We start from the raw sequence: 10,691 nt of genomic DNA, 5'->3' as shown, positions 1-10,691 counted from the left end.
GAAAAAGTGTCGCTGGTAAACGTGGACACTTTGAAGAATATTGCAGATGCATTGACAAAGTTCGCGAGCATTGAGAAGTTCTCTTGGTGTAGAAAAACAACAGGGGATGCAACACTAAACCAATGACTAAGCTCTCATATGGCCCCCTCTGGAAAGAAACCAATGAGTGGACGAATGTTGAGTGTGTTATATTCTTTCCACGACTAGGCCTGCGCACGAGGGGGTCACAAGGGGGCGAAAGCCCCCTTGTATGTTGCGTTAGGTGCAGTATGGGGTCACAAGTGGAGCGGAAACCCCCCTGCACGGGGTCCAAGGCAACACCCCGAAACATAAAAAGTAAATTAAATTAAATTAAACCCTATATTAGGTGTGCAGACCTACCTATGGTTTTGTGCATGGATTTCGCACATGGTTTTGGGCATGATGGTTTTCTATCCATGGTCTTTTGTAGATCCAGTCAAGAGAACTACATTTATGTTCTAATTCAGGGTTAATGGATTGGAGTTTATGAATGTTTCTGCATGTGTATATATGTATTGTAACATTGAAAGGAATATAATAAAAAAAAAATCTAATAGTCCTGGTTTTGAGATCCAGGGAAAAATCTCTGCGTATATTTGTTTTATGTTTTATGCTCTCGCCATTGTTTATTTTCTGTATTTTAGAATTCCTGTGCAGGTAATTTTTGAACAAGGTTAAAACCTACAAACATGAAGTTGCAGGACAGAGGTTGTGGTTGAAATTGCAACTAAAAGTGTGTTATGTTGGAAGGGCTGACTTTGGTACTTGGAGAGGGACTTGGTCTAGGGTTTGGGCCTTTGTTGTATCATTTGAAGCATACTCTATAAGAAGAAAAGAGTTAATGGGTCTTGCCCTAGCTTGAAGCCTAACTTTTGTGTCCATTGTCTTTATTATAATTGTTCTTAATATTTGTTTGATGAAAACCTAATAAAAAAACACAAGAAAAATAATAAAATTCATAAACAAGTATTAAGGTCAAGGAAAATTAGACATAATAGCTGCCATGTTACATTTTCCAACAGCGGAAAAGGTTTCAAAATGTTCTTTAAGTCTATATTATCATCTTCTTTAGCTGGATAAAACCTTTGACATCAATAACAACCATTTTCTCAACACATATATGAATTTAGAAAAACTTGTAAAACTATCTTTAACCATGTAGATTCACCCTCATCTTATTATGGAGATTGTTAACTTGTAAATAAACTTTGTTATAATACCATGGACCAATATCATAGCTTGCTAATACAACATACCCACAAAAACTATAATTCATGTTTATTTAATATTTTTTAATTAATCAATTTAATTTGAAAGGCAAAAAAAACATAACTACTTTTAAGATAAATTTAAACATTTAATTTGATTATTAATAAAAATATTTTTAAAAATTCTATGGAAATTAAATCCCTACCATTCACCATTCACTTAGTAATTAATAATTTACTTAAATTTAATAATCAATAATTAAATTAAAATTCTCAAAGCCTCATTTCAAACTAAATACATTTATTAAAATAAATATTATTTTACTTTGCAATATAATAAAAATTCAAAAATAACACTTACATAATATATTATTTTATATTAACTTAATATAATCATACCTCTTAAATATATATCTTTTTATTATTATTATTTAATATAATAATGAAAATTAAATGATATTGATGATGATGATGGTTAACGTCCACTGAGACCAAACTTTGGTCTATCGGACCTAAAGAAACGAATTATTTAGTTTGATTTAAGATTTTATTCCTATGCTCAAAAAGCTTAGAGAGAAGCCTCCCGAGCTCATTGTAATTTTGACAACGTAAAAGGCAAGGAAGGTCAATATTGCAACAAAGATTTTGAAACTGAAATCTAATGTGGTTGTACGCGGGGCACTCTAAGAGGAAGTGATTTTCATCCTCGATGTCCGTATTCTCACAAAGATAGCAAATCATTTCCATCCATGGTGTTTCAGGAACTGCCCAACGACCCGTTTCACTATGGAGCTCATGAAAGTTCGTTTTAATCTTGACTATATTAATTTTCTTCTTTGAGCTAGTTAAAATAGAGAGATACTTTTGATCTTCTAGGGTGGCAAAACCTTTCCATCCATGGTGTTTTAAGAACTGCCCAACAACCCATTTCACTATGGAGCTCATGAGAGTTCGTTTTAATCTTGGCTATATTAATTTTCTTCTTTGAGCTAGTTAAAATAGAGAGATACTTTTAATTTTCTAGAGTGGGGTTGATGACCTCCTTATAATATCTTAATTTTCTTTTAGCTGCTAAATCTTTCTCACACCACATTTTTTCTTTGAACTTAGAAGTAACAATATTTTTAATGTTATTAATGTTTTGCAATGCAACATTCTCGTCGATCTCGCAATGGTTTAACCAGGTCCTAGGGTCTTTATACCAACCTCGTTTGAGCCTTAAGTGGTTTTGGCTGGAATTTAAAGCTAGTTTAGGAAGTCTATGGTCTCCTATATTATTGAGTTTGTGCTTGTACAACAAAAGTCTAGTCATAGCTAGGCTCTCGGTAGGGGAAAGACCCACTTCTATAAGGAGAATAAGATAGAGTGTGTTGCTTTTAATTTTCAGGTTATACGTTATAAACACTTTTGGATTTGCTCAATCTTTCTCCAGGATTCTCTAGATATGCTACAACCCAGACCTCACCGGAGTGACTAAAGTTTCAAAGAGAAACTTCTTTTTATCCCACATTACGAGGTTTGTCATTTTACAATTATTTTCAAGACCAAAATAAGCTTTCCATCCCCCATTAATCATTTTCTCAATGCTATAGTTCCAGTTGAGCTTGTGATGAATATCAATTCCTAGGTACTTGTAGGAAGACACTTCCTCCAAGTTACTATTGTCATACATAAAATTAGCGTAAGTGTCCTCTTTGGATTTGATATTATGAAATTGAAAGATGTTTGTCCAATTGATATATCAATCTTTAAAATTTAAATATCCTTCCCCAATGCACAACTGTCCAAAACAGGGTTTTCGTTTGTTTTTATTTTTAAATAATTAAAATAATATTAATATTAATAATTAAATGTTTTTTAATTTTTAATTTAAAATATTTTTATCATTTATTTTTATTTAAAATATAAATAAATATAATTATTATTTCTTTTATTTTTTGTTTTAGACTTTTTATTTTTTATTTTAGACATTAATCTAAAGCATGCTCTCACAATTATGGAATAAATGATATTTCAATATTTCGAGACAAATTCTCTCTTAATTGTCGATGAATTTTTCAAGCAAACAAGACGAACCTTTCTCTTATATTCCCCTCTACATTCCAATATGCTTTAATGTCAAAAGGGTAGGGAGCGGTTAGGATAGGACCAAATCAACCAAAAAACATCACCAGAAATTTGTGAGTGGTTGTCACAGAAGTTTGAAGTTCGTATCTATGGGGCATCTCACCAAAATGGCTGCTCCAAAATGAGTTACCACCTCCCGCCCCCTTACAGGTTAGCCCAAAACTGCCAGAAAGTGTACTTGGCATTTTTCAAACGGGCAATTTTGTCATCATGGCTAAAAATTTAAATTAATTACAGCGACAACCATGAAATAATACTACTAGCTATAACAACGATTTGACATAATTCTACTGTCGGAAAACTCTGAACCAATTTGCTAGCTATAACAATGATTTGACATAATTCTACTGTCAGAAAACTCTCAATTTATAGAAAACACAGTCAGATATCCTGAATTATTCAGGATAAGCCATTGGTCATGTTAGATGTATCATGTAACAGATTGTCCTGTGAGGTGTATAAAACACCATTGGAAGAACGGAATAACTGCAATGTAATTGAGTAATACTGCTAAGTATTGGTGTATAATTCTCTGGGAAAAGACTCAAGATGATGAGTGTGCAACAGATTTATTGACGCTGTTGGGCTGTAGTCTTGTACTCTGTACAATAATGTGGTTGAAAAAGTACTTCCAATACGTGAGGTCTTGCTAATGCACTAGAACACCGGTTCTGGAACCTATGCTAATGTGGAGATGCTTCTTATGACAGTCTCCATGCTAATCTGATAACCACTGGTTCCTGGAGGTGCTGTTAATGAGGATCTCTGTGCGAGACCAAAACAGTGATGGTATTTGGATATAAAGTATGAATGAAACCAAGTGCAAATCGTAGGTATGAGTGATTGTTACCACTGGTTCCTGGAGGTGCTGTTAATGAGGATCTCTGTGCGAGACCAAAACAGTGATGGTATTTGGATATAAACTATAAAGTATGAATGAAACCAAGTGCAAATCGTAGGTATGAGTGATTGTTACCAATGGTTCCTGGAGGTGCTGTTAATGAGGATCTCTGTGCGAGACCAAAACAGTGATGGTATTTGGATATAAAGTATGAATGAAACCAAGTGCAAATCGTAAGTATGGGTGATTGGAGGTTTTTACAGTTAATCATATTGTTAGAGATTCACTGGTTCCTGGAGGTGCTGTTAATGATGGGTGATTGGAGGCTTTTACAGTTAATCATATGTTAGAGATTCACTGGTTTCTGGAGGTGCTGTTAATGAGGATCTCTGTGCGAGACCAAAACAGTGATGGTATTTGGATATAAAGTATGAATGAAACCAATTGCAAATCGTAAGTATGGGTGATTGAAGGCTTTTACAGTTAATCATATTGTTAGAGATTTTCTTTGGAATAACACTAATATGTGTGATCTATTCAAAGTTTCAGATGGTAACTCAAATAACACAGTAATATGTGTGATTTATAACCCAAATAACACTGTAATATGTGTGATCTGTCCAACATTTCCAATGATGACTCAAAACGTTGGACAGATCACACATATACCCACTGTAACAGTATCCTTAACGTTGGACAGATCACACATATACCCACTGGAAAAGCATCCTAAATAGCTTTGATGAAATAGATATACCCACTGGAACAGCATCATTCGGGAGCTTTGAAGAAATAGATATACCCATTAGAACATTATTATTCAAGCTCATGCTTTTACCTTAATAAAATAGATACACCCACTAGAACAGTATTAAATCAGGCTCATTCTATTCACTCAATAGACATTTTCACAGTTCGTCAAGAGAACTTATAATATGTTCTAATATGTTTTGTTATTTATCACTGGGCATTCCAGATTACACTCAGATTTTATCCACGGGGAACGATTATTCCCAGATTTGATCTATAGGGAAAATTAGTGTATACACCTACACAACCTTTTTTATTTATTGGATAAAGAACCCCTTTCCATTTAAGAATATGACTACTTAGTTTTACAGAAGTTTATATACCCTAACCCTGAATTGATTGGTCCTTTGAATCAAAGACTAAACATTTTGTTTTAAATCTAGTTTAATTTTTGTTACGATTCTCCATCTACGACCTGCTGCTCTGTGCTTGAAACCCTAAACCTCATCCACATGCATATGCATTTTAAACAAAAAGACCAAAGTATGAAATATGGATATGGATTTTAATCAAAGGACCAAAACATAATATTTACCGAGTAAGCACTGTAATTGCACAAAAAGCTAAGGTACACTCAACAGTGCAGAATGGATGACCAAAAAATTCCAAATATGGTCTTTACCTGGTAGGCATTGTAATTGGAACGAAAGTGCAGAATAGATGACCAAAACAGGCATTGTAATTGGAACGAAACATTCATAATATGGATGACCAAAACACTCAAAATATGGTATTTACCTGGTAGGCATTGTAATTGGAACGAAAGTGCAGAATAGATGACCAAAAGAGGCATTGAAATTGGAACGAAAGTGCAGAATAGATAACCAAAATACTCAAGATGTGGTCTTCACCTGGTAGGCATTGTAATTGGAACCAAAAAAAACAAGGTGCACTTTACACTTTCATTGCATCAATGCATAAAAACAAGGCGTTCCCTAACACAATGCAGGATGGATGGAATGTCATTGCATCAAAAGAAGCCAGGTGTTCCTAACTATGCAGGATGGATGGGATGTTATTGCATCAAAAGATGCAAAACATTTAATAATGCAGGATGGATGGATGGGATGTGTCACAATCATGGGCAAACAACTAAGCAATACAAGATGGATGGTATGTCATTCCATCAAAAAGAAGCAAGGTGGTGCTCTTAACAATGCAAGATGAGTAGGATGTTATTGCATCCAAAGAAGGAAGACACTTAATAATGCAGGAGATGTTATTGTATAAAAAAAAGCAAGACACTTAATAATGCAGGAGTGATGAGATGTGTCAGATTGATGGGTAAACAACTTAGCAAACACTTAATAATGCAGGAGATGTTATTGCATCAAAAGAAGCAAGACACTTAATAATGCAGGAGGGATGAGATATGTTAGATTCATGAGTAAACAACTTAGCAATGCAAGATAAATAGGATGTCATTGTATTAAAAGAAGGTGCCCTAACAATGCTGGATGGAATGTCATTGCATCGAAAAAACCAAGACATTGCATAAAAAAACCAAGACACAATGCAGGCTGGATGGAATGTCATTGCATCAAAAAAAACCAAGACACAACAATGCAGGATGTATGGGATGTGTCAAATTCAGGTGCTCAACTTAACAATGCAAGATAAATGGGATGTCATTGTATCCATTGCATCAAAAAAAACCAAGACACAATAATGCAGGATGTATGGGATGTGTCAAATTCAGGTGCTCAACTTAACAATGCAAGATAAATGGGATGTCATTGTATTAAAAGAAGATGCTCTCATTGCATAAAAAAACCAAGACACAATAATGAAAAATGTATGGGATGTGTCATATTGAGGAGCACTCTTCAACCCCAAATGGATGAAATGTGATCCCTCCTAGTTTTTTAATTCCGGAAGGGTATATTCAGGGTATAATTGATTTTTTCCTTTTTTGATATTTTATAGATTGAGAGCTAAAATGGATTTTTGAGAGTTGAAAATAGATCTTTGAGAGTTGAAAATATAATATACCGCACTCGAGATTTTTCTCTTGATCATAAAAATATTTAAAGTTAAAATGGATTTATGATAATTAATTTAACAAACTTGGTATTTTATAAACTATTCTAAAGATGAATCCGTTTCAGATGAATATATACTAGTTAATTATTAAGATAATATATTTACATTGGTTAAGATACTAGATTTACATTGGTTAATAGACTGAGTAGCTAAAAGTGAAATGGAGATTAGATGATGGTAAATAAATACTTTACAGCTCAAAGGTATAAGGTTGAAATGGATCTATATTGGTCAATTTATATAAAGTTAAAATGGATCTATATTGATTAATAAATTGACAATGAATTAAGTAGTTTCCTTAATGGTGAAGTGTTTTAAGATATGAAATGTTTTAAGATGAGGTTAAAATAGACTGTCTCTATTAATAAACTGAATAGCCAAAAGGAAAAAGCAGCTTAGATGGTCGCCCAGATGGTGGAGTGATGGGCTTAACTAAATGGTGAAGTGTTTTAAAATATGAGTATACTGGTTAATAGACTATATAGCCAGAAGGAGAAAGCAGCTTAGATGGATGAGCGAAGAGGTTAACTAAATGGTGAAGTGTTAAAAGGCTGAATAGCCAGAAGGAAAAAGCAGCTTAGATGGATGAATGATGAGGTTAACTAAATGGTGAAGTGTTAGATGGTGAGCTTAAATGGATGAATGATGAGGTTAACTAAATGGTGTAGTGTTAGATGGTGACCTTAGATGGATGAATGATGAGGTTAACAGGTGAAAAATCAGCTTAGATGGATGAATGATGAGGTTACCTAAACGGTGAAGTGTTAGATGGTGAGCTTAGGTGGATGAATGATAGATGGATAAATGATGAGGTTAACTAAATAGTGAAGTGTTAGATGGTGAGCTTAGATGGATGAATGATGAGATTAACTAAATGGTGAAGTGTTTTAAAATATGAGGTCAAAATAAATCTATACTGGTTAGATGGATGAATGATGAGGTTAAGTAAATAGGGATGAGTGATGAAGTTAACTAAATAGTGAAGTGTTTTAAAATAAGAAGTATTAGGTTAAAATAGATCTAAATCAACGGTGAAGTGTTTTAAAATATTAAGTATTAGGTTAAAATAGATCCAAGTGTTTTAAAATATGAAGTATTAGGTTAAAATAGATATACTGAATAGCCAGAGGAAAAAAGCACCTTAGATGTTTGCCTAGATTGTGGAGTGATGAGGTTAAGACGGATCCAACAAATGGACTTACTAACCAGAAGAGGAAGTGACCCAGATGGGGTGTTAAAAAGAAGTACTAGTTTTAAAAAAATCATGGGTTTTTATCAAAAAAAAACATTTCAGAAGTAGAAAGTAGAGGAGAAACAAATCATCTGCAACGAATCGGAAAGGAAGTGAATGCTAATTCTATCTGCACTTGCATCAGAGCCAAACCATCCATTTACCCAATTCATATAACACGGATCCAAGTCAACTTTTAAAGAGACTCTGGCCAAAAAAAACACTCAATATTTTTCATTAGCCATAGAATGTTAAATAATCTTCTATAACTCTATACATTTCAATGTCGAAGAAAAAACCAGAGGAAAAGGCCGAAACATTAAAAGGAAAGACAGATCATATTTTTGGTGGACTCCATACAAATGAATCACCTTCAACACATACATCTATATATGGATTTTGACACAAAAAAAGGGGAAATCACAAGCACAGAGACAGACGATCTCCCATTCGCAGAACTGGTTTCTCCCTGCAACACAATGAGATGCAAATATTACACAGACTGGGCCATAATATTTCAGGAGTGAAGAGATTGAAGATCGAGTTCTTACTGGAGAAAGTTTAGCTAAACATAGGCGTTGCGGCGGATTCGGCTTTGGCTCTCCGCTTGGAGTTTCCGAGCGTTAACTCTAAATCATCAGAGGCGATATCCATATCACCGCCGCATTCTTCGTGTATCCGCTCGCCTTGCCATGGCTTCACGCTGCCGCACTCGAACTGGAACTCGTCCGCCGCCGCCACTCGAACGACGGCGCCGCCTGTGGCGGGCGTGCGGCAAGGAGATGACATGGCGCTCCCCACCGGCGTCCAGAGCCGTGAATCGGCGGGGACGAAGAAGTGGCTCCGCTCACCTTCGAGGAGGCTCCGCTCACCTCCGAGGCTGTGCTCGAGCTGCGCCGCCGGGCTAAGGAGGCTGAATGTCGGCGACGACGGGCCCATGGAAGCAGATGCAGAGGCGGAGACACGAACGCCGCCCAGCCAGCGGCCCTTGGTGTTGTCAACGGTGGCGTTCGAGAGATCGAGCGGCTCGCGGCGGGAGTGCGAGTGCGGCGCTGGGCTCGGCGGGGCGGAGAGGAACGGATAGTGGTGGTGCTGCTGCTGCTGAGACGACCAGCCACTAACGGCATTGCAGAACGCCGCCGCCGGGTCATCCGCCACCACTGTAGCTCCACCCGTGCCATTGCAGTGATTACTGTTGTCATTCGTGGCAGCTGCGGAGAGTTTGACAAGAGTTTCCCAGTCAGGCATAGCGCGCGGTCCTCTAGCAGTGGGGGAGCTGAGCGGAGGTGTTACTGGTGCACTGTTGGAGGTTCCCATAGGCGGGAGCCCACGACCAGAACCCGCAGTTCCAACGCCGCCGCCGGCGAGATTTTTCAGCCAGGGGATGAGATAGCCATCCTGATAAGAGGGGCCGGGGCTCGGAAACGAGGATGAAGCCGGGCTGGCCTGGTAAGAAGGGCCCGGGCTTGGGAACGAGGACGAAGCCGGGCTGGCATGGTATGAAGCAGCAGGACTCGGATGATAGGACGAGGATGGGCTCATAGACGCCGAAGCTCCGCCCGTTTCCATCCGCTCCGGTGGCGGACATCCCTGCAACAACCACAAAAAACATCAAAATCCATGAACCAAAATCCTGTTATGGGATTTAGGGGAAACTATCCAATACCTTGCGATAGGTTGTTCCATCTTCTTCAACTTGCCAACCAGCTTCATTACACAGAGCTTTGAGCACCTCATTGTTGTCACAGTGCTTCGGAAGCTTGTAATTCCCATACATTCGAAGACCAGAATAGATCTTGGCGGCGATCGCGCGCCGCCGCCGCTCTCGTCGCTTGTTATTCTCTCGCTCTTTCCATGTGGGCAATCTCGACCCAGTCATCGTCTCGGCTCAGAACAAAGTATGGTTTTACAGGCGTCAGAGGAGCCGAGGCCGAGGCCTTATTTGGCTATAGAAATCCACTCAAAATACGATATCCCACATTGCTGAACTGTCTGAGCACACAGCAACATACAAGTCCGCTGTTTCCCGTTGTTAACATTAATTAACAACGCGGTTGCGCAATTTCACTCGCCTGCTCCCCTTTTCCCATCCTCCCGCCACACTAAATGCTGCAACGCACATTAACTCTCCTGGGTCACAGAGCACACAATCGTGGTTTAAGTGGTGTTAACTCTTTAGGGTTGCGGGTTAATCGTGGTTAAAGGGTTGTTAACTCGTTAGGGTTGCGGGTTGGCGTTCAGCTTCGCACGTGCGACACCGCCGCGTGCATTGCGGAGCGATGCTTGCTGCCATGGCGCCGGGGCCCACGCTCCGTCACACGTGCGAGCGCACGGAGGTGTAGCATAGCGTGCGCTGATGCGACTTGTGGGCCGTTCTCCTCACGTGGACCCACAGTCGCACATGCCACGT

At 38.0% G+C, this 10,691-nt stretch overlaps 1 protein-coding gene across 2 annotated transcripts; it reads right to left on the bottom strand.

The window, feature by feature from the left end:
- Positions 1-8,489: 8,489 nt before the first annotated feature.
- On the bottom strand, positions 8,490-10,423 carry LOC149224830 (BES1/BZR1 homolog protein 3-like). 2 transcript variants are annotated; one of them, XM_089386299.1, is made up of 3 exons: positions 9,948-10,423; positions 8,833-9,871; positions 8,490-8,750 (listed from the first exon to the last, which is right to left on the bottom strand). In XM_089386299.1, the coding sequence occupies exons 1-2, from the start codon at positions 10,158-10,160 to the stop codon at positions 8,843-8,845; spliced, it is 1,242 nt and encodes a 413-aa protein (XP_089242425.1). In that variant the 5' UTR covers positions 10,161-10,423; the 3' UTR covers positions 8,490-8,750; positions 8,833-8,842. The 2 variants fall into 2 exon arrangements, with proteins under 2 accessions (XP_089242425.1, XP_089242424.1); XM_089386298.1 differs by having other exon boundaries at positions 8,490-9,871.
- Positions 10,424-10,691: the final 268 nt, after the last annotated feature.

This window comes from Pinus tabuliformis, chromosome Q (genome assembly GCF_031772625.1).
Source record: "Pinus tabuliformis cultivar Carrire ecotype Pingquan chromosome Q, CPIR1, whole genome shotgun sequence".
NCBI classification, from domain to species: Eukaryota; Viridiplantae; Streptophyta; class Pinopsida; order Pinales; family Pinaceae; genus Pinus; species Pinus tabuliformis.
The sequence above is the reverse complement of the archived record's forward strand: the minus strand, read 5'-3'. Positions and strand labels throughout refer to the sequence as shown.